General features: G+C 43.1%; 1 protein-coding gene across 3 annotated transcripts in view; it reads right to left on the bottom strand.

Moving 5' to 3' along the window:
- LOC137257780 (RNA-binding protein fusilli-like) overlaps positions 1-24,051 on the bottom strand; it is a 30,321-nt gene extending 6,270 nt beyond the window's left edge. For 2 of the 3 annotated variants that reach the window (XM_067795209.1, XM_067795207.1), the window contains exons 1-10: positions 23,589-23,829; positions 23,323-23,466; positions 20,478-20,703; positions 7,703-7,792; positions 4,179-4,233; positions 3,668-3,778; positions 2,874-3,049; positions 2,265-2,359; positions 1,512-1,727; positions 279-539 (exon numbers count right to left, since the gene is read on the bottom strand). In XM_067795209.1, coding sequence (XP_067651310.1) covers positions 279-539; positions 1,512-1,727; positions 2,265-2,359; positions 2,874-3,049; positions 3,668-3,778; positions 4,179-4,233; positions 7,703-7,792; positions 20,478-20,703; positions 23,323-23,466; positions 23,589-23,711 — 1,497 coding nt within the window. In that variant the 5' untranslated portion in view covers positions 23,712-23,829. Of the gene's footprint in view, positions 1-278; positions 540-1,511; positions 1,728-2,264; positions 2,360-2,873; positions 3,050-3,667; positions 3,779-4,178; positions 4,234-7,702; positions 7,793-20,477; positions 20,704-23,322; positions 23,467-23,588 lie in introns of all 3 variants that reach the window. The other variant, XM_067795208.1, reaches the window with a different exon arrangement.
- Positions 24,052-25,395: the final 1,344 nt, after the last annotated feature.

Genomic DNA, 25,395 nt, shown 5'->3' with positions numbered 1-25,395 from the left:
CACAGGCTTTACTCGGTGGCCTAGACTAAGCGTGTATAATTACCACGCGAGTTTATATAATTACAATTAAAGGACAGGGACCTTTAACATATTACACATCAATAATCATGCATTTATGTGCAGAATCCAAGACGATTAAAACCAAATGGGTTCAAAGTGAAAGTATTAAATGTGAAAGAAAAACAATGTGTGACATGCAAAATTTTACAAACGATATAAATAAACAATTCTAGACCAATAATGGATTATCTCCCCTACACAGGAAGAAGTATACCAACCTGAGCTGTGTAAACCATGTGTACTCCTTGATACACAATAAACTGAGAATATTCGCCTAGGAATGTTAGAATATCAGTCACTTGTGCTATGGTAGGTAAGTTGCGCAGGCGCACACAGTCTTTCCTTGTTCCAGCAGTGATTAGGTTTTGTGGAATGATGGTAGGCACTGTCGTTGCTTGCGCCGGAAGTTGCGCAATGAGAGGCGGAAGTTGTCCGTCTTGCTGTTCGGGGTTGCGGGGATCCATGCTCCTGTTGAGAACCTGTTGAGGACATTACACAGCTACAGTTACTGCACAGGGTTAGTGACGAGAGACTCCTCCAACCAATTAAACACACAAAATTCGTTACTAGAACACAAACAAATGTTAACAAAACCAGATTAGTTGACTTGTGTAAAATGAATTAGAAATGTCAAAATGTTTCTTGAAAAAATAAGGAAAATTATTTCTCTTTTACCATAAACAAAGTGATAAAAAAAATGAAAATATTAATCTTTACAATTAAATGGAGATATGGGTCATGAAAAGAGTGGAAAGACAGACAGATATTTGCCAAGAGACCAAAAGCTGAGCGCGTATGTGGTGCATAGATCGTCCCGTGACGAGCACCTTGTCATGTAGTGTCACTAAGTGCGGTATGTTATGCTACACCCTCGTGTGTCTATATATACGTTATATAACAATACTGCTACACATGTGGTTCAAGTGTGTACCCACGTTTACGGTATCTCAAATGGCATCAGCATACCATTCGATAATTGTTCAATTATATTTTACTTTTTCGAGAGTTTCTTTTCACAAAAAGGATGACAGATCATGAATGATGTCTGAACAATGAAAAAATATGGGTAGTTAGACATTGTGAATCATTTCATCTCATTATGGTAACACTTCAAACCAAATAGTAAACAAACAGTCCCAAAACCACATTGCGAGCAGACGCCCTGTCACCACCTCTCAACCAAATATTCTAAAATACCTCAAACCACAAAATATACAAAATGCTGCTGAGGGTTAACTGACATATAAAGGGTAAGTAGGAAGCAGATGGTCGGTGTTGGGGGCTGACCCTAGGGTTGTTGCCGGTTCTTCCTCCTCAATTTAACATATCCTCCATGGGTCTTCTCTCGCGTGTCTACATTACTATGACAGTTACTCCACGTGTTATTTGTATCGGCGGCGCGAACTATCCGGAAGTGAAGCAGCTTTGGGTCTCTTAAGCAGGAGAGCTACCTGCTGGACTTCCGCTGTTGTGCTCTTAAACAGCTCGATGTATCGAGTGCCCATGATCTCTCGGTGCTTCTTGAGGGCTTTGTTAGACTCGTCTTCGGATGTAAACAGTACAAAGGCATCTCCGGTAGAGCGCCCGTCAGGGTAGTGGACGAACAGGATACCGTCCTCTCCGTCCAAAACTTGACATGGATTCGGCTCTCTCGCGAAGAACTCCAGCTGCAAGCGCAAACACAGGAAATAGCATGGCTAGTAGATGACATGGACATTACACCGACATGCAGCACCCCCACCCGACCCCGCCCACTACTCGTGAGACACGCCCACATCCACGACTGAAAGGCACCACCAGTGAGAAATGGACGTCGGAAGTGAAAGAGGTAATTGAAAATAGCCAGCAACCGCCCCGCACCGCCCAAATCCAAAACACCTGCAATTCGAGTGGACCATTAACACCGTGGATGCGACCAACCAAACAAGAATCACCACACGCCAGGTCTGTTACTAGCCTTTCCCAAAACTTACCTCCAGGGGGAGCCACTAGGTCACGTGATCATACACAGCGCTGCTGAAAATAACACAGACAGAATGATGTGGCGTGCAGTCTGTACTCTATTTGCACCATCCCAGTCACCATGGCTACAGTTTATATGTGAACACTGTAATGTGTCTTCGTGTGTGCATCTGCAAGTACCTTTCACAGATAACTATTCCATATTTCTACACCGCAAACAATTCCAAAGTGTTGGTACTCACCACTTGTTGAGAAGTTGCCGTAAATGGAAGTCCGCGCATGCGTATGATGACTTGTCCTCCTCGCGAAAGAAAAGCTTGTGCCTCAGAGTTACTCCCTGTTGAAGAAATAACACCAACCGATCAGAAATTTTATTCAGAACAACAGCAAAGCCTTAGTATGGCAACCAGATCTTTTACTCTTTCCCCTGTATTATGCTGTTCAAGATTATACCACAAACATTTGAATAGATTCCATACATTCTGTGTTTCCTTGACAACGCACCCAGCAAGTTCCGCGCCAGATGCCTGAGTTAAATGATCGAGTCTTGACTAGACATTCCTGTGACTGACAAAATGAGCATCAATCTACGTGAAACATGGCTAAACCGAGTCAGCGAGCCAGACCACTGGATCCTGTTAATGGTGTCTTGAGAAGCAAGAGTGGCCAAAGATCAGTTTTAATCCGGACATTCAGGTACACTCATTATTGTAGCCAGTAATAGTCAGATACAGCTGTTTTTATAAACCTTATGAGTGGGAATGGTTTACGGATGATCCACAACAACCTTACGACACAAACTTGGTAAAAGGCGACAGGGGAGGTAACTCGTGAAACCCAAAGGGTCTTACCTCCTGCCACGTTGACGAAGTCTTTTCCTGTTGCCTTGTACACCTCGATGTAACGCTGCCCTATGTGATGTTTGTGGCGCTTGAGCGCTAAATCACGATGAACTTCGCCATCAAATCTCACGAGGGCTTCACCATTCCGTCGTCCCTGAGGGCTCAAGCACAGCGCCACACCACCCCTGTAAATACACAGCATCTGTGTAGAGCCTGACAGACTAAATCTCCTCACACCGCTGTTATTGTCGCTCAGTGTTTAACGTTGCCCACCACTGTCATAGCGACAATGAAGTCATTTAGGTACAGGTGCTCATACGAACATTGTGTACGGGTAGTTAGATACTTTCTCCTTTTTCCCTTTTGTTTGCAACTGGGAGTTTGGTTTCGTTTTCATGCTGCCGTCAGCAATCTCCTAGATATATTCCATGGGTATCACGACCTGAGACTCGAGACGACCTTCATGTATAGTGCCCACATAGTGCGAGTGAGTGACGTTTTACGCCGCTTTGTTCAAGCAATATTCCAGCAATATTAAGACACCACATTATAAACATATGGTGAGCTCAACCATGTATTCAGCTTGACAAACTAACGCTTTACCCGCGGCGACCCGACCGACTGCATGTAGTTAAAAGTCAAATGTATAGGACAGGTATCATGTCAGCAATCTCTTCAGTCGGATTTCAAACAGTTTCCAACAATAGTTTTCTACTGGTTAGGAATTGCTTCCTTGCTGCGTTGTGCTTTATTACACGAACGTTGTTTTTATTAGAAATATAGCTTCATGTACTCAAACTCACTTTGCTATATTCAAGCCCTTGAAGAAACGTGCAATGTCCTGGTCTGACGATTGCCATGGCAACCCACGTGCCCTGACAACCGTATTGTCGTCGACGATGTCGGTCTTGCTGCTGTGGACAGAGAGACAAGTGATGCGAGAATCCAACTTGATAAGACGTCGAACAACGGCATGAGTGGACTTGTTTTAATATTGTCATTCGGGAAAAAGAAGAATGTCGTTACTTTAGCAAACAATGGTAATTCTATTGCGCCTTATCGCTAATTCCATCTTTTATTAATTCTGATAGAATTTCCGATGCCTTGTCTCCTGGAAACGGGAGCGCGCGCCCTGACAGAGACAATTAAATAGCCACAAGTGTCTCGCGGCAAATACCGGAAGCTGATCTATAGAAAAACGCCGCTTCTTGAGAGCCCGGATATCGGACGTTGTACGTCAAGACAAAAATGTGTCAATTAGTATTTAATTCTGACTTAAAGGAATTAATCGAAACTGTTGAAAGTTACGCTTACCATATCCCTGGTTCCAGACGCTCACTGATAATTTCTGGCTCCACTAACACGTGACCTACAAAAGAATGACGTCATGAGAACTTACTGTTGAACACACATCAGTAGTTGTACTGTTATTCAACTTCAACTCAGGTAATATATACAATAACAAAGTAATCGACCAATACCTCGAGCGACCTGTCACCACTTCTCAGTTCAGTGACAACATTCGCGTGCAGAGGTATCGCTCTGTTAGAGGTTCTTCTCACAAAATTAAGACTATCATGTTTCAGATGAGATCATCCTGCTCAAGTTAGCAACGGGATATACGTGTATTAGAAGTGAGCTCCCTTAACTGTCATCCATAAAGTCTTTTTAACAGTCGTTGTGCAAAGGCGACCGTCGTTAGACAGATTTAATTGCTTGATAGATCTAATTGCTACCGATAGCTACATAGCCACAGTTGTAGCCCAGATTGTCGTAATTAACTTTTCAAACAAAACTTGATTCATACATACTGACCAAAAACGTTACGAAACATTAATATTTGGGGAAACGTTTCTTTTAACAGTGAAGACTTCGCAACAATTTTAAAAAATACATTTCCTGAAATATGTACGATTCTCTAAACCTTTCGGGTCATTATACAGGGTTCCTTGTTAAACCAAGAGGTCTACTCGACAAACACGATTTGGGGACTATGTGTAAGTGATGAATTGTTAGTAAACGCTCTGAACTAGTTACATCTTTTTCCCTACGGATGTAGCTAATCACGGATGGTAGATGGGCAACCTTCTAACTAGGTGTTCTTTAATTGTTTGGTCGTCTTTCAAGAAGTTGGAGTAAAACAAATGACTCAATAATGAAACATAAGATGATATGGATAGGATAAACTATAAGACATCCTTTTGTCATTGCATTAACCGACGTTTCGGTGAGGATTCTTGCATCGTTATCAAGATTGGCGTTCTGAAACGAGTTTTCAGCTGTACGTATTCCTTGGTATAGCTTTCAGATAATGTAGGTTAAGGTGGTTTTGGGAATGTTTTGGACCCTGAATTAGGACAATATCCAGAAATTTGCCATTCACCCATTACTCCGTCTTTCTTCACAAATCCTGTCAATTCTAGTGTGTCTCTACTAGCACACCCAAGCGGTCATTATTTGCGGATACCCGGATGACGGAATCATCAAGCAGAACTAACTGTTTTTGTCAGGTGGGTAAATGGCGGTTTAAATGCAATGTCGGGAAACACGATGCTCTGCGGCAGCATTCCCTGTGTGAGCGAGTACGCGGTTGCCGCACCGACTGCACCGCAGCTGCACTTCCCAGGTGTGCCTCAACGCTCTTGACTCTCAGGTGAACGACAAGACGCGGATGGGTGTGCGACCACCTCACTCAGAAGGTGTGATCTTGGGTTTGCGACAGGGACGAGATTGGTCTTGGCTGGGAAGGGACGGGGTAAATGCTTGTTGACTTTAAATAGGAGATAACGCTACTATTTACCCAGAGCTGCGCGGAGCCGCATGGTGATGCACGAATTAGCGCTTGTCATTTGCTACCAATTAAATGTGCAGCCTGAAAGGTTACGAGATATGGCGAATGTTGATGGCGATTACGCTACCGGGCGTCGACACAAATCTAGAGGGACAACATGGCATGTGGCACTTTAACGCCGAAACCGTGACCCCCTGTGACACAACCGGAAGTCTTAAACTCTCGGGCATGCGCAAACCAAGCCAGATCGTGCGACGACAGACGCATGAGGAAGCACTGGATTAAACCTTCTCAGAGAAGCATGTCGCTGGTGACTCATGACACGTTGCTTTTCCGAGTAACCTGGATATCTTCTTATCGTTAGTGCAACACGACTTCGTTTTTGATATTCCAGCTTTATGGCTGGGTTCTGTAAACAATCGAGTCTGGACCATACAATCCAGTGGTCAACAGCATGAGCATCGATCTACGCAATTGGGAAACGATGATATCCAACAAGTCAGTGAGCCGATACCGTTAGTGGTCTCTTACGATTATCATTGGCTACTGAAGAGCAATCCTATGTCGCCAAGGTCAAGCGTCATATCACAGTTGATCTTATACCGCTCTGGTGTCGATGTGGAGTTTTAAGGCTGTGATTATATCAGGTAATTACACCAACAGTTCTATAGCTCAATGACGTGACAATCGTCTGGTGAAGTAACGCGATACCATGCTCTCTTCAACTCTCGCAAATTCTCATAGATCGTACACAATGAACTACACACTGACCCCCGTTACAACCCACGAAGAGAGTTTTATTGTATTAAATACACAAACATTATAACGAAATAAATACGGTTATTATTCTGTTGCTATGGTTACTCTATGAAAATGTATCCTGACACTATGCACTTCTCCAAAAGGTTGAAGCACGTGTCTACATGTATGATAAACAAATTATGCGCATTCTCGTATTCAGGAAGGAGTCGATTATCAACTCTACAACAGCTGGTGTTTTATTAGTCACGTGATCGATTCTATGAGTATATCAGGGAGACATTTCAGAGAGGGGGCAGCGTACAAGGCACAAACTCAGCTGGTTCTACATCTGTGTCGACAGTAAACTCGCCAGCTCGGACAGCACAGCGACATCTGGTGCTCAACTATCAGCTCGCAATGAGATCAATACGCGCAGCGCCATCTTGTTTTTGAATATTAATAGATAAGCAACTTTTATATGGCAACATGATAGGTGTAGTCACTGTCATCCTGACAATTTCCCTGACAACATATGTTTGAGTCCCAAAGATATCAAATTTACACCCACGCTGTCTTTCCACGTCGCGTGGAAGAGTTAGCAAAAATACAGCTTTAGAATTCAGTATCAAATATATTGCATAGATTGAAATAGTCCCGGCCTATCTTCAATCTGAAATCGATCTCTCTTTTCAAGCTCATATGACAGGGTTTAAGCTTGTTCATGAACGATAATCTAGTGATGGTACCCATTGCCCCAGTTAAGGATGTCCAGTGGGATTGGACGCGTGAACATTAACTCCGGAGTCCACAGTGGAGAAATTTTAAAGCTGCAGTTGAAATAATAGGTAAGTTTATTGCCTTCCCGTGGTAACAGCTCAGCCGTGTTACCATGACAACTGATGTCGAGCTGCAGGGGTCAACCGAATGAGGTCGAGAGGTTAAAGCAGACGACAAGCTAAGAAGATGGGAGCAAGGGATTGCGGAAGAAATAAATATTTGACTAAGACTCCCTGAATTCCCCCCTGTGACTACTCCATCGGCAAACACACGCGCAGCCCGAACAAATGTACACCTTCAACACCAGTTGCCCCAACGTGACATACGTTCAAGGTCACAAGGTCTTGCGCATGCGCCAAGATGTCACATGAGGTATAGCGGAATTCTTTTTCAAAGTTGGAACATCCTCCATAACACCCACTCTTTCATGTTTCTTGAATTGATTTTATTTTGTACAATGAAAATAGAACGTGTCATTTTGTGATAACAAAAATGTACTACTAACAACACAACTACCTATTACACTTACCATCGTTGATGAGTCTGTGTAGGATGCTGGCCATTTCCTGGCATTGTCTGACACCATACTCCACGGACTGGTCTTCTTGGAGACCGAGGTCTGAGCATGTCGTTAAGGAAATAGTATGTGGGAATGGAATGCTCGTTAGGTTCTGCATTTACACTGGGTAATAAATTTGCCACTCGTAAAAACTTCCATTAAATTAATTGCATGACGAATCATAATACATGTATTTTGTTGAGACAATGCTGTTCAAATGTCAACTAAAATATAAACTGTTGTGTAAAAAAATATTGTTTCACAAATATGACGTCCTTGTTTTGAACGTCATTATAGTTACAATCCGTTCGAAATCATCAAAAACATTTCAGCTGTATATTCCATCATCGCAAAGAACGGGTCGAGATGACCTGTGCAATGTCACAGCCACGTTGGAACTATGTGTTCCTTTGAGTTACGTAGTCTGCCTCAAGGTCCCTCAACGAAACTATTTTCCCTTTTCCAGCACCGTTTGTTATGCACAGGCTATGAACGAAGCAAGTCTAGATTTTCTTAGGCTCAAATCTTATATCTACACGGTATCCTATTCAGTTAAAATCAAGGTTCGTTTCCCAAAAGAGGTGCATATTTTCAGAGACTAAGCGTTAGTCTACTAGCATAAACATAACACCTTCGTTCAAGACAGTTTACTCTGAGTAGATGAAAATGAATGTCGGGCGATACAATCAGCCTACAGCATGTAAACAACCACCAAAGACCTAGCCAAGTGGAGACGGTGAAAGTGAGGAAGAAAAATCAAGACCACGGAACGTTTTAACGCAGCCTGGGTCCTGACTCTAATCTGAGTCTGTTGGGTGTTTGTGAAAGATCCATATCTCGAGTTTGCTCTAAAGCGTCAACTTCCTGTACACAAACAATAGGAGAACACAAGGAACAGTAGTGAGGACCACTTGTAGATTGACCAGCCTCCGAATTCAGACTTAGCCAGATCAAGAATTGCATGTTTGATCAAACTTGGCCATGCTCAAGTCAAACAATCGCAAAGCCCGTCAAATACTAACCCGAGACATTAAGAGCTAGACTTGGGCCCCAAGGTCACCTCGCCTCCTCTACACAGTAAGCTGTCTTCTCTGACTTTTCGAAACAAACGCAAGAAATCCCATCAAATTCAGTTTGTGAAAACCGCCAAATAAGGGGATATTTAAACATCTCTATTTCAGGCGTATGACAATGGACGATAATACCACCCCTTAACATTATGTATAATAAGTGTTAAACACACAGCTGGGTGGGACAAAGGATGGAAACAGCTGATTTATTATGCAACTTCATAAAACAGCCATATAAAATTATCAGAAGAATAACTGAATTTTAGTGGCAGCTTCAGTGGTGGATTGCAGAGTTCAAACATTTAACAACCCTTGAAACAGTATTTAGGTTTGATCAACTAGGGGCTGTCAGCTTAAAATGGGAAAATGTGTCATATCAAATACGGTAGAACACAGAATGACATGATCAGTTTGATTTCTAACTCTCATCGTGCTTTTCAAGACATGATTTAATTGAGTCAACTTAGTGGTTGATAAAACGAGCAACGTCTAACAGATGATACTCATTTAACCAGAACAGCTATCCTGAATATCTGAGCGAGCAGGTATATTGTACAGTTAGATGCATCTGAAAATTTGCCTACATTCCTGGAGATCTATCCCAGCATGTCTCCTGGACGCAACTGTGCAGAGTAATTCTGGCGACTCTGAGACCCTCCCCCCGGGACACCATTTCTGACAGGCGGGGGCATGGGATAATGCTCTATTGTGGATATCTTACATCAATTTCTCATTTCAAGATTATCGCATGCTGCCCTGTTATTTGGCAATACCGAAAGTAAATACACTTAGTAAATATCTCGCTTAAGCAGATATTCCTATTTGCCCACAAACTGGAGATTACACTAGGGCCAGTATGATATTTCTAATCGGATCAACAGGTTATAGAGGAGACTAGGCGTTGAGGGCAATAAACTGGGAGGGGGTACGCATTGACTTAGGGTAGGAGATTGTTGAGTTGTGTAAATTCATATCAGAATTATTATCCATCAACCCAATTGCTCAGCACTTTTCGGTCTCTCGTCATTACAAATAAGATGCATGGTACTGCTTCCTGAGAATAGTGTATGGAGCAGATCCACTAAACGTTTAACGCTGTTGCATAGTCAGTTAATCCCTGTTACACGACGTGCTATTATCCACACCAATACTATTCACATGTATGTAGGTGAATAGTGAATGGGAACTCCTATACAACGCATTGTATACTGCACATATAGATATACTGCTGTACGAGCTCCCCACACCTCCAAACAGGGACTACTGCTAATTGATACACTGCCGTACACCGGGGAGCGTATTGTCGGCCATTCAGAGACGTTCTTAACAGTGAGGGGCATGGGTAGCGATCGACCCTCAGTTGACTGGGTCATGCCTCGCTGAACAGTTCTGTTGTGATCACTGGTCCGGGTAGATCGTTGTGTACGAGTGGATACTGGGAAGGTAGCTGGTGGGGGTGATCATGGTTCTGTACAGTGGTGACCGCTATAGTGGCTATGGACAATCCTTATTAATGCTAATGTTTATACCGTACTCAGCGTTGGGATTCGGAAAGGGTCCTGAGCACCCTGAAGGCTGATCTTAAGAAGTGATATATTGGATCAGTCATGAGGCTCTGTGGCTTGGTTCACAGCGTGTCGACGTAGTCTGAGGATGGAAGTTGCTCATAATATCAATCACTGGATTGTCTGGTTTATGACTTGGACTACATACTGGTCTCAACCTTTTAGATCGAACACAGATTACCTCCTACGACCTTTTACGAAGTTGGGTGCCTGTTTTATCCGCGACTTCACATGGGATGTGCCAGTGGTTTGATTGTTTCCACCTCACGTTAACTTGTCTCTCCCGATACCTCACAACTGCCACGACACTGCGATGATCGATGTACATTGACGTAACATGCCAAAAATACGGGTAAAATATTTGTTTGAGTATTTTAGATACTTCATGAATTCCTCTGGTGGTATATTATTATGAACCACTAAAACAGTCCGCAAGAGCACATCACGCTTAGATCGTGAACGCATGCGTAGATCAAATACCACGTGTTGCCACGGGGCGCCCAAGCAATATGGCCGTTATACCTCACTGGTTTCATGCTCAACGTAACGGTTTCATGACATCGATATCATCTCCCTGCAAGCAACTATTAGAATAGTCCTTCTACCGTGATTCTGTTACCATGACAACAAACCGCTGGCCCCTGACACATACAGGCTAAATACAGTTGTACAACTCAAGCATGAAACGTGTCCTTACTAATGACATGTTAATGAAATGCAAATTTTATGCAATGTGAAAATACGCTCGACGACAGTGACGTAGGACGCTTATATTGTCGTAAAATACTTGTTTGCGCTGTGGATTGTGAGCCGACATTTGCATGACATCGTGTCATATTTAGGAATTTCAGACGGCAGCACCCTGCCTTGGTAAGCAAATAAAACATGCAGATATCGCAGCATGCCGTAAATCGGCGGGACGGGTGGTGCCGCAATGTGGTCTTTTGGCTATGTCGTAAAGGTGCCGACCCGCATTCATTTCAGACTTTCCGAAAACCTTTAACACAACCTAAGTCAGACGTTACAGTGCAACAAAATGAGATATACATCTGATATCAAATCATGCATAAAATCGTTCATTAAAGCGTTTGTCTAGAGGTTACGTTTAGCCGGCGGTAAGAATACGGCTATTATGCGAGACGAGCCTTAAGGTATGGCAATCCGTTGACAATAGGGCTATATATAACAATCACGCGTCACTGGAATCGCGCACCTGTTGTGCCCTTCAATTTTCTATCTATAGCCGACATCGAGATAAACGCAGGATTGTCCAGATACCGTTACTGACTGCTTGTGCCATTATGACGCAACAACTGCAGTGAACAAGTGCAATTCCGACATACTTAGCGTCAGTGCATCTTTATCGCCCCTTAAATGATGTTTTCGATGCGATACAAGTGGCGCAGGTTTCTGTTGATCATTGAGACGAGATATCGTTTATTTGTTGCTGTTGCAAACCATAGAGCTTCTCTCGAAAGACGTTGCTCGCCCATCCCTCAAATCCAAGACAGCCATTAACCCCGAAAGCCTTGGACGTCGTACACCACACCAACATAAACAACCAAGACGTTACGCATGGATATCTCACTAGCACCCCCAGGGGGCACAATGTCACGTGATCTAGATGTGCGTTGCCTCGGGCGAGGGAGACGGGCATCATCCATCACCCACTGCATGAGGAGTCCCCATACCCCTGAGTCAAACACATCAGACCAATGTGACAACCGTTACCTTAAGTAAGGAAGACGTTGATCTGTCATAATCTCCAACTGGCGAGATAACTCGACCGGATCAATCACATCAGTCACCATAAACCTGTCATTTCAGGGACGTCTACAACTACTTCCTCCATGCAACAACTACCGCTACTTGAAGTCTGGTCAAATCGGGATGCAGGGTGTATCTGGCATCTGTTTTGCTAGTATTAACAAGTGAACTGTCGATGCATCACCATTTCTGACATGTAAAATATGTTGATTTGAGTAAGTGAGGAAAATGGGCCAAACACCACCACGATCTGGAACAATGTCGCCTAGGTTACCTAGGAGACCATTCATCCAACCAATGAACCGGTATTTATATGTCAATCTCAGTCTCGAAGGAAAGTAACTAAATTAAAGTTAAAATCTCTAAACTTCACTAGAGTTGAGATAATATTATCGTAATATCGATAATAGTGCCACGTTATCTCACGGTAAATGTCGATGTGTTTTTTTCGCACCATGGTATGTATCGCTGACCTTGAAATTCTTTCTTTCACCTAAAAATCGACGGTTATATAAAAATTTACACTGTTGCTTGTTATCAAAATAGATTTTTTAAAGAAAATAACTGAAGATAGTGTATCGTGATATACATCGAATCGAATCATTCCAAGATATCGCGTACGCTTCGTGACATTTCTGTACCGTTCATACCTATACTATACAGACAGCAAAAGAGACGCAAGTTTCGAAATAATAAAATCTCCAAAAAGTAAGTGTTCATGTTTATGTGTTCTATTCAAAAACTTGACAAGGAGGCAGAATCGCGTTTCTTTTGCTGTTCAGTATATAAACTATAAACCATACAACCCAATGACCTAGGCCCCGCCTGCCACGTCCTCGCATTTAATACATCACCATCCGGGTCACGCACCTCCGCAACATTTAATACTCCTGCAGACGTTAACACGGTTAATATGCGACTTTATATCCGCACCGTTTCGCACACTGCTGGTGCTATCATATTATCATAGCTGACTGTCAGCATCAAAGAGAGAAACGCTGAGTGCTGACACGAACAGCATTCTCCCACATATCGTCACGGCTTGACTGGAGAATAAGATGTTGTGGCCCGTGATACCGTAGACGAACGTGAACGTCGTTAGTACAACGTTATACACCCACCATGAGAACTTGGGGCCTAATGGCGGCGTTCCAAGAGCTCTTTTGTCACAAAAGTCTTGTATTTTCCCAATGTACTGTTATCCTAACAACGGACCACGTAACTGAATCTGGCACGGCCGTCATCTGGCCACTCAACCGTGTCCTCTCAATCACACACGCTTTGTCCCTGTCGTAGATCGGGTAATTGTAATTAGGAGGGGGGGGGGGGGGGGGGGGAGGGGCACATACCGGGTCGACTTCAGGCAGGAATCAGAAGTTGGACAAACTTCATCTACTCAATAATAGCTGTGGGCTATTTCTGTGTGATTGAACTGACGGGTGCGAGTTTGACGTTCACGGTTCTCAGTACAGCAACCCATATATTTATAGTACAGCTTCCCCTCCCTCCCCTACTCTCAGCCACCCGCTGATCAATGAGACTGACGTGACGTGGGTATTCATTATATACAGGGATTATAAGCTCATTTTAAACCGTTACAATATCGTCATCAACTAATTCCGAACGCTATCTAATAATCTGTCGTCATTCCCGCACAGACGAATCCACCCGACACCGCTTCCACTATATTACTGTTGTCTTAGTAAGTCTAGCAACATGTTAATGTAATATCTACCCAACAATGGCCTTCCTATGCTAGGCATCGCACATATGGATTTCTATAGGAATATGATAAATTTACTAAATATTGTCGTTATTGAACGCACGGTAGGCCCCGTTTATTGATAACCAGCACACTCTGATCGTTAAGCTGACAGTCTCAGTAAAGCATAATAAATGCTAGCAAGTTATCAGCAAGCGTTAGTGAATACCCGCATGCATTCTAAAAGCCCGAACTCGAAAAAAGCATGGTTGGAGAAGAGGGGGAGGGGATAGTGGGGGTAGGAGATAGGAGGGAGGGCGAGGAGGAGAGAGTTGCATAAAGAAACTACCAGACAAGATAAAACATGAATCTCGTAAAGTGATGAAATCTGTTGTCAACTTTAACGAGGGAGATAACATTCGGGTTACATGATAATGTTCTAGCTTATGTACGGTGTGCCTCTTAATATTGGCCACGTGTCAAAAAATTGTACATACCCAAAAACGAATCATCCAACATAATATTACAGGAATAAATAGGATACTTGAAGACGTACACGTGATCAATGATTGGTTCTGACATACCGATGACCGACTTCACAAAATGGGGCTCTGACACCACAGTGTCAACTCCGACCTCCGTTCGGTTCTCCGAATATATGGAAAACTTACGGTACCACTTTCGGGGAGAAAACAAATGTGTACACAAAATTCACCCCAAGCCGACAAATGGTATACAGATATGTAAATCACTTTTATATAAACGATTTGGGCACCATCGCTGTCAAATGAGACAAGGTTGTTGGCCGAACGTGTCATGTACATACAAACACCCAATCTTCTTTCAGCCGGTCCCAGAGAGAGTATAAGGGACCGCAATGTATCAGTGCGGTAATACGGGTGGATATGCACCCACGCATACCCTATGACTCCTAAGCGTTATAGCGGGGAGGGTCAGGCTGCATCCACCATCCCAATACACAGGGTTAAATCAACACTTGTACGGAGTGATCAACAAATCAACGCTGCGACAAAAAAAACAGCCCCATCAACAAACACAGTGGCCATCTTGAGGAAGGTTGGAGGGTTACTTAGTGAATCGGTGAACACCAAGATAGATACTATAAGGCGGGGAAACGACAATTGGAGACCTGAGGTGGGGCATGTGTACATACTGTGCTAGTAAAGATAGTTTCTAACAGCGCTCAGCAACTTGCGTGATCTGTGGATGGTCTGCTTGCGTACACCGGCATAGATAAAATAACGGGGAGCATGTGTAAATATTGTGAGATAGTCTGCTCAGCAACACGTGTAATCGGTAGATGTTCAGCTTCTGACAGGAGTTCAGAACCGTGAGATTAATCGTTTGTTTCTAATGGAGTAGACCCAGCATAGCTTGGGTACATGTATATCAGAGAAAGTTTGTATATCAGAGAAAGGTTGTAATATACATGGCGTATTATCAGACATCTTGATAAACTATTTCTCTTATTAATGTGTAAGATAGATTGTCTGCTCCCCAAGGAGCTCTGGTCCACATATTAAATGGACCGTCCGCTCCTCACAGAGATCTGACCTATATATTAGATGGATCGTCTGCTTCTCACAGAGATCTGACCTATATGTTAGATCATCTGCTTCTCACAGAGATCTGGCTCATGTATTAGATGGATCGTCTGCCCCTGAGACTCAGATACGCCCGGAAGAAGGCTCGGCGTGAGAAAGTCAATTCCATTCCAACGCTGGCATTTTGGAGTACCAGTTTGACAAACTCAGTTGATCAAGCAGATATGCAACCGGAGAAATCTGGTCTCAGTCTTATCGTTGACGGTTTTGTTTTAAGGCCTCTTCTAAACATATTGAGGACTGGGTGTCACATTATAGAGGTGTGAAGTTGTTTGCTGCCTTGTTTAAACTTGATTTGGAAAGCATCTGTGAAATTTGACACTGCAGATAAAGCGAAACACGAAAATTGTGTGCGTGATACGGGCTATGATTGAATACGTAAGAGAAATCTATAGGCAATGTGTAGGCATTGTCCAGGTAGTCTACATTGTGGGTATGTCGTGTAGAGTTAGCATTACGGTTGATAAGCCAGGGTGGAAAGGCTCCGATTTGATCAGTCAGGTGCAGAGCAAACTCAAGATGGGAACAGCGATAGAAAGTCAGGCAGGGGAACCTGATCGGACCTTCAAGGAAAGTGGATTCGCTAATCTCGGGTAGATCGGCAGTCTGAGCGTGTATACCCAACAAGTCCACCCGAGTTGAGGCAGACACACATCTCGAGGAGTCCACCTTGTTGGTATTGATCCAGTCACCGATGTCGCACATACCAAAACCTTAGCGTTGCTGGAACCTTTAACCCAACAGCGCCAATTCATCCAAACGGGGACAGAACAACCTAGGCAGGCAGACACATGGATCCCAGCTACCCAGGCCATCAGTCACTGGGGTCCCAGCTCCCCAGGCCAGCTGACACCAGGGTTAAGCTGTGCCCGACAATACTGCCTTGGCTGTATACGGACCCCTGATTGTTTTAATGACCTGACTGTAACACCCGTCATGGGTAACAGGAGCATTATGACTACCTGTGTGCCTGGGCACACCGACTAAATCACGTTTATTGTCCCCTAGTCTCAATCCCAGTTGTCCCATTCCGTAAACAATGGCGTACAAGTTGAAGTTGAAGAAGGACGCAAAGTTGATCCCCTTTGTATAGCCACGAGAAACTTGAATTTACGCTTATATCGGACGTGACGTCATGTCGAATACTACGTTAGATCACAAGAGAATCTGGCGGTGAAGCTTGACCTTAGGTAATCAACCCTTAACCCCTTGACATCAAACAAGCGACCTTGACTACCTGTCTCCGTGTGTTCACCGGTCAGTCAGATGACACTGGCAGACCGGACAGAATACGTAGAATTACTTAAGTTTTGTTTGGGTATCTTGTTTCATCGTTAACACCGCACTCAGTATTTTTCCCGATATAACAGCGTCTTGACTATGGTCGTGCCTTAACCAGACACCCAGTGATTGATATAATGAACAGCTATCCATGAAGTACGGTACGATGATTCGTTACCGACAAAGTCACCGAGTCTGACCACCCGCTCAACTTCTAGTCGCTTCCTGTGATCAAATGTTTGCTGGATACCTGTTGTAACCGGGGTAGATAATGTGTGACAGTGACACAGGTCCAACAGATCGACTATATAGGTTCACAAAGCAAGACTATGGGTACACACAGACGGTCGATATGCTCACCTCAGTTCAGTACTAGCAGACGGTGCATTCGCTGTGCATCAACTTCGAGCACCTGTTTTCCCAACATACAGTTGAACTTAAATATGTTTGCAGTGGACAACGGGCCATACACGTACGTTCATTAAGCGTCGCCTCCTGTAGATGTCAAACCGGAGTGTGCAGTGTACCGAACATGACATGCATATGGGAAATTAAGGCAATATGGACCTGTCATCCCCGTTGTTATGCTTGTCAGCGACAAGCCTGGCACAATATTTTTGATTTGCTACGGGTATATACCGTAAATTATACAGAAGATGTCTAATGCATACTACTGAGGCTGGCATCAAAGCAGCTAAATCGGTCATCCACTCGTATTATGAAGTCGGGCTTTAAACTGGACATACAAGATCTTTCACTTTCACTTTAGGACAAATGATACAACTCGGGATAAAGGATTTATCGTACATCTGGGAATAAAGGATATATCACATACCTGCACACACAGGATGTAGCACACAGTAGGGCATGTAGGATACATCACGTATATGGTCATATAGGAAAGGTCGCACAGATGGGCAACATAATGGGGACGGTGTAAGGACAACTGGTCCCTGACGACACAGGGATATTTCAGTGTGCTATATTTAGGGCCATGTCTGTTGTTTACCGAGTGCCCAAAGGGGTCAGGGCAGCATCGGTCTGAATATGCTTCTCAGCTGGGCGATATCTGCCATATACACAGCATTCTGGTGGCCTAATGTGTTGCTGTATCATCGCACCTCACGTGTAGCATGCACACGGACATTAATGCACAGAAATACACGGCCATTAATCCCTATTCCAATACTGCATACAAATTCCCAAATTTACAATATTCTCATATCCTATTATCAAAAAGTGTCGTTTCACTTCTAACCCACTTCTGTTCTCTCACTCACTCTCTCCACTCTCTCTCACACACTCTCACAGACACACACACTTAAACACCTTAGAAGCTAAATTCTACAGTAAATACGTGATGTAAATAAAGTTGGGTCACGTGACCTACTCAACCGGTGTTTCAGCTACTGGAGATATGGTCACGATATATCCCCGTCACTCTAGTAGTTTCATGTGTCATCTACAACTACCCTCCTCCACAGCCCCGTTATAATGCGAATCGGAACCTTTAACACCCCATTCGGTTTTAAGAACGGTGATATGTTCCCGTCACCTAATGTGCTTCCTTCGCTTCGTAATTTCAGGGAGTGCTGCTACCATGCCCTCGCCGCACCACACATGCAGGTAACAAAACAAGGGCCACGTTATATACTTGACACATTTTTCCGCCATTTCTACAGCTTAAATCACATAAGATCGAGGATGCGATAGCTTTGGAGGGGGAGATCCCCCGGGCCTGCCCTTACGGTGTTGAACACAACACTGGTTGTGAGAATGTTTAGTGCCACGCCTATGAAGGGGTGTTCTGGTCGGCTGCATGTGAATACCCTCTGATGTGTGTGGCGTTACACCCGAAAGACTGAACCCTGACCCGGTGACACTCCGTAACTCACAACAAAAACCTACCAGGCATGGAGAATGCATTATCTGTGATATACCATCTCCCAGCTGACACATCGCCCGGCAATGCTGGTGGCAGTTCACCTAGGACACTATATTGTCAGACCTATTTGTGATTTAGTCACTGATCAATTAGAGCAGATGCCTGGCTATAGGAGAGTTAGGTCGACGGGTAGATACTGCGTCAGGACTACTGTCCAGGTTAGGTACACCCCAACAGAAACATCTACAGCTGTATTACCAGTATCAACAACGTCTACGTGAAGAGTAATCACGCTGCACCACCTAAAGCTATGTCACCTATAGCAACAACAGGTGCCACTTTGACCGGTGGCAGTAGCATCTACACGAACAGCAATCACGCTGCATCACTTACAGCTAAATCAACAACTACCCCGCAATAATCATAACGGCGGAAGCTCCATCAACTGTAACTGTGGCTGCATCATCACAAGCAACACCTGCAGCTGAAGTCATCACAACATTCTCAATATGGACATTCTCAACAAATGCAACACCTAAAACCACATCACGTACAGCAACAATACATACCGCTATAACCATCACCTACATCACCTGTAGCAACAACAGCTACCTGTATAACCACCATTACTACATTCCCCATAGCTACATCACCTACGGCAACATCACCCACAGCAACAACAGCTACCTGTATAACCACCATTACTACATTCCCCATAGCTACATCACCTACAGCAACATCACCAACTGCAACAACAGCTACCTCTATAAGCCCCATCTACAGCAGTATCCTTTTCAACTACCTCACACGAACCTACTACCGCCCTCCACCGTCTCAAAACTACGTCAACATACATGTAAACAGAGGCCACGAGAGTACGTCAAGTCAAATCAGGATCTACACGGAGCCCTGCTAGCCTCAGACTGACCACGAGCTGTTCCCCATGTCAACACTATACATTCCGAGACGTCCAGTAGCTCAGAGACTGTCGGAACAATCCACACAGGTTTCAGATGCTTTAATACTCTGCCATATACAATGCCTCATCCTGCCCCGCGGCCTGTTTGATATTGCCAGGAGAAACTCTATACTGGCTGTAAACTAGGGTCCGGCGAAAGTTTACATATTTGACGATATACTATTACATACTGCCGAGCCAAAAAATTCAACTTTCTGCTGTCTACTTGATGTTCCTTGGTGAAAATATATAGCATATTACTTCCTGGTGAATTGTTAGACATTAATATACTGAGCAGAAAAAGAAACGCAAGTTTCGGAAAAATGAAATCTTACAAATATAAGCGTTCATGTTTATGTCTTCTATTTAGAAACGTAACAAAAAGTGTTGCGTTTCTTTTGCTGTTCAGTATATACTAGGTCTTCGCTATTGTCATAAGTGTCGTAAGTGATATATACTTCTGCCACTCAAGAATACACTTCCCATTTCTAGGGGAGACCAGATGGTGCAAGATGACTCTACTTCCTACCCAGCGAGCAGCAATATACATGTAGTCATATCTCAGTACAACAGGCTGATTCTGGACCAAGCGAACCAGTGACTGACCTAGACCCCCGCGTGGCTTGTGCAGAACATTATTTCAAACAACTGATGTCTCCAACACTGAACTACGGGATACAAGAAACACGCGTGGGATATGTTCTGTGAAGGGTGAAATGGGATGAAAAGCTAATACAACCGGGGGCATGTATGTTGGGTAACCAAAACAGCTTAGCGTCCAACATATGTCGCGATCTAATGCCATAGCCACACGGCTTAAACACAAAAGAAAATAACTCACCCATGTATTCCAACAGAATCACACATTGTCACAGTCAGTTTAAAAGGATACATTCCAACATTTCTTTGATATTCTTGATAGTGTCCGTTTTGTAGAATCTCTTGAACTCTCTTCTGAGATCGTAGAATGAGCTATAGTATGATTGGAGGGAGAGGTTCTTGGTGCATGCCTCTGGGTGCAGCAACTGACGTAGATGGTTCTGACCGTCTGTCACAAAGCAAAACGTTCTTGACCCATGGTCCGGGTGGGCTCCTTTAGCACACAGGAACCGGTCAAACTGGAACAGGTAAACCAGGACTGAGTTAAGTTTTACGCCGCTTTTAGCACTATTCCAGCTATATCAAGGCGGGGGACACTTCAAATGGGCATCAGGTGAGGGGAATCGAGCCGGGCCTTCGGTGTGACAAGCAAACTCTGCAGTTGCTTGGCTACCCTACAAATGAGCATCATAAGTGCACCCATGTGGGGAATCGAACCGGATCTTCTGTGTGACGAGCAAACTGTTTAACTATTAGGCTACCCCACAGCAACTAAAAACCATGACTGAACTCTTAGCCATTCTGAATGGCTGGGATGCAGGATTTCTGCCATTCTGGACTTAGCCATTATAGTTAACATAGATATATCAATCACGTGACAAACTCGCTGAGAAGGTTCACAGCTGGCCAGTCCGAAGTAAGTATATTCCTATATTCAAACATATATTGTGATTAACAGCTGTAATCATAGGTGTGCATGTTCATAACTATTAACTCCATAAACTGTCAACTGTTGGAGTAAGCAAGGTTGTGGTGCAAATTACCCCATCCTTCAAAATCCCACGTAACAAGCTTTAATGTATTTTGTATCTGATTTACTAGATGGAACCGTTCTGAATATATTTACCTGAACACATTCAATACACAATAACAACCCTGAATATGTCAGCCTTTCTCCTTCCTAGTATATATGCAAAACATATACCACTACCTGAATTTTATTCACTCATCTAAAGTGAATTCAAATAAAAAATGTGGCAAATATTTCGTCACAATTAAACATATTTATGTAAAACCAATATATATATATATATATATATATATATATATATATATATATATATATATATATATATATATATATATATATATATATATGTATATATGTATGTATGTATGTATGTATATATATATATGTGTGTGTGTGTGTATATATATATATATGTATATGTATATATATATGTATGTGCGTGTGTGTGTGTGTGTGTGTGTGTATATATATATATATAAATGAATTTTGGTCAATGGCCTATTAAAGAATAAAATGCTTGTCCGTCTAAACATATTAAACTAGTCTCTTACTGTCCATGAAATACTAAGTGCCCCGTATAGAACATACAGAAGACCTATATTTCAAGCCACATTGCTGTTAACAGTTTCAGAGAGTGTGTTGAGGTCCGTGTGGACGTCTACATCCACTGTAGGACATGTACAACAACACTAATTTATTTGAAGGTATAACATAGATATCGTGACATAATTACTTAATATGGATACGAATCTATGTGTTTCCTATTTGCCCCACACGGTATTAAACATACAACAAACAACATACCGTGTGTGAATCGTATCGTGTACATTACTGTCCATGTTTACCCTACGAATTGGGAGAAGCTTTAGAGCGCGGTATAGCGAGGGCATGTTTAGTGACAGCTTGCATGTCTAGTATATGTGAAATAAACCTATATACTACCTAGTATCAGGTTTGTATGAGCCATACCTATACATTAGCTCCACGTGCATCTCAATTAGAAGATAAAGGTTCCGGGAACAGTATGGATTAAAGCCATAACATGAACTAGGCTGAAATTTATGGTCGGGTACTAACGCTACATATATTTGTTTACATACGACAAGAGACACACGGCAATTCCAGTGCGACTGTTTGAGTGCTAATGTTTCAATATTCTGCCTTCTACAATGAATGAAGTGAGGGAGTCACGTGACACCAACACATGGCCATGTGTTCAATATTCTCAGCAGTATAAACAATCCACAAGTTTTTATCATGAATAGTGAAATATTAATAATTATGATATTCTGCTCGAAATTGTAACCTTCAAATGCAATTTCATGGAAGTAACAGATAATTCCCTTATCTGAGAAGTGATTTTAAGTTACAAATCTGCCATATGGTAGCGCTCTTTAGTTTCTCGCTAACTGTATACAGATTTGCTTCGTATATGATTAGACTGAAGTAGGAGCAGTTTCTACATCAAGGGGATTGTTTACTGATTGGTTGAGTGGTATTATTACCTTAACACAAGCGAGACCGATGAAATGACCATAATTTGTAGATAGGCAATCAAACATTAATCAAGCCTGTAAATAATGGAATACGTTTTGTATGTAGGTTTGGGTTGGATATCGACAAGAAATCAGATCCTTGGCTACAGCGAAAACATCCCTTACACAGGTGAAGTTTCAAGACTTACCTGTGTACAGTATGTGACAAGGTGTACATTAATGTAGGTAGATAGATAATGTTATCAGAGGGAGGTGTTGATGTTTGTGGGGGCATGAGAACCCTGCGTCTGGAGTTCAGATAACGACCCCCTCCCCCGTTACTGTGTCCCCTTCTCGGAGTCCCCCTCCCTGTGTTGCCTACCCCTTCAACAACGACAACACGTTGCAACGTCACATGCTGAAGCCCAGCGCGATCGATATCCGTGCAACAGGTTGCATGGCGAGATACGCGAGAGTTTTATAATTAATCGCAGCACAGAATGTTCCCTAAAACAATGTCGAGCATGCTAATTGTACTTTTTCCCTTCCATTCATGCATCTCTCGCCTGAACGGTGGTGAGATCAAAAAGAATACCTGTAATCAACAGGTATGGGTAGAGTTGTGAACGTACCTCCTCCAGTACATGGTCCAGTGACTGCCCGTTTTTAACAGCGTTTTCATCTATTCCAGTTTCTGTCTTACAGTCCTCTGTCAGCAAAGTTTCCGACAGTTCGTTAGGCTGAGGTTTCACGTAGTGATGTTGCACTGCAATCACCTGAAACAAGGGGCAGATTTTGTAACGGGGAGAGCACGAGTGGGTTGGGAGAGGGTGAATGGGTTAGGGAGATGGGTCCCAGATGGAGGTGGCTGACACTGACAGAGTTCTCACTGACTCACCTTGTTATTGGTGACATCAAACAACAGGTAGACGAATAACACAATCTGTTCCTCATCCGAGCCCAGCTCCTCTCCATTCTTCCCGGCTGAGGCGCAAAACAACGCTACAAGGTATGGGGCCATGTCCCTTGCGTCTTGCTATAACTGACTAGAACTCGAGGCAAGACCACCACCAAATGTTTTGTTATACCTCTAGACCATGTGCCGAGACTCAACTTTACTGGCCACTCTCACTCTGATTGGTTCAACACATTGAACGTGGCGCTGAATACCCAATGCGCGCGCACCTCTGTCAACTTGTACCTGACAGGTATGTGGACAGGTCCCAGCTGTTACCGTAGATAAACTCGGGGATTTCACTTTCTCTAACCGTAAACTTTCCACAATTCAATATGGCGACGTGTTTCGTCTGTCCCGAATGTCGTGTGTGAGATGCTTCTCCTACCACAGCCCTCAGGTAACTGATCTACCTGTTGCGCCGCTCAGCGCCTTATAACGAGCGCCCGTCATTTCCTGGACCGGTTGGGTTAGTCCGTGACCTCAAAATTGTCGTCTGCTACACAATAAACCCTTCCCGGCAGACGACATCCCACAAAGTCTGGGTTCAGATCCAACAGGTAGCCTATCCCCAGGCATAAAACTTTCACACCTCTTAAGTAGTTGGGGAGATTAGTTGCATCTTGTGTGGAGTTTATTTAGTGTTTGACGTATCTTGTTATTAAGTAAGCAATGCTCTAAGACGGAGAGCGTCCATGTCACACCTCGCCTGACACGTCCCAAAACACGTCTCGAAGTGACGTCTCCTTGCCATATAGTAATATCTTACACTCCATCACACTCTCAGAGAGAAGTGAAAAAAACACACGCACTACAGTTAGAAATAATTTGTACATGTTCTTTATTAATTTTACTTAGTCAGGACGCAACGAGCGTCAACATACAAACAGCGGGGCGTGAGTCATAAATCTCACTTCAGCTATACAATGGAAATGCTTTGCTGATGTATTTTTTGCAGATCACCTACATGTGCAGTGCAGTGGTGAGACAGGCTGATTTTAACCTCAGCTGCAAGTTGAAGTACTATAGAAGTAACAAAGTCATAGACTTGAGATCAGTGGTCGTCTGGCGGTCTACCTGCTTCAATTTGTTTCAATATGAAGGACATATAAACTGTTTGCTCCTTGAAATGTTCTCATGTCTTGGCTTTTTAATCTCACAAACCTATATCCAACTTTCACCCAGCCTGAGGTATCGCCTCACATAATAACCGCATGTCGAAACACATTGACGGGTGTTACGGGTGCGAGTATATAAGGGCATTTTGTTCATCTCAGTTCGACAAGCGTTCCACAATGATTAAATGTTATTGATGTAGGCATGTATTGGTCATTTTTCCGTCTTAAAATACCTTACTGTCCTGGATTTCATCAAATTTAACATTTCGGTTAAAGACCGCATTTGTATGTTTTGCCAGATGTTGTTACCATTTGTTTTCGGATGAGTCCGTACAAATTTAAATAAAACCCATTTGCGGGAAACGTCTATGCGTCTATGAGTCTATGCGTCTTAAACGTAGAGGTCGTGAAACTCATAAATTATCACCCAAACAACAGGTGAACGGAAAACAGAAATCAACCAAAAATTGGGAATTTAGAGTTACATGTTTTGTTTAATTCATAAAGTTTTGTATTTATGAACAAGTTTGGTCTTTTTAAAGCACATCCAATACACAATAGTTGATAATTCATCATATCGTAGAATATCTCCTTGTTTTGAAATGTATCTATATAGCACATGTACTTTATCC

This window comes from Haliotis asinina, chromosome 12 (genome assembly GCF_037392515.1).
Source record: "Haliotis asinina isolate JCU_RB_2024 chromosome 12, JCU_Hal_asi_v2, whole genome shotgun sequence".
Classification (NCBI taxonomy): Eukaryota; Metazoa; Mollusca; class Gastropoda; order Lepetellida; family Haliotidae; genus Haliotis; species Haliotis asinina.
This window is presented reverse-complemented; position numbering and strand designations above follow the sequence as displayed.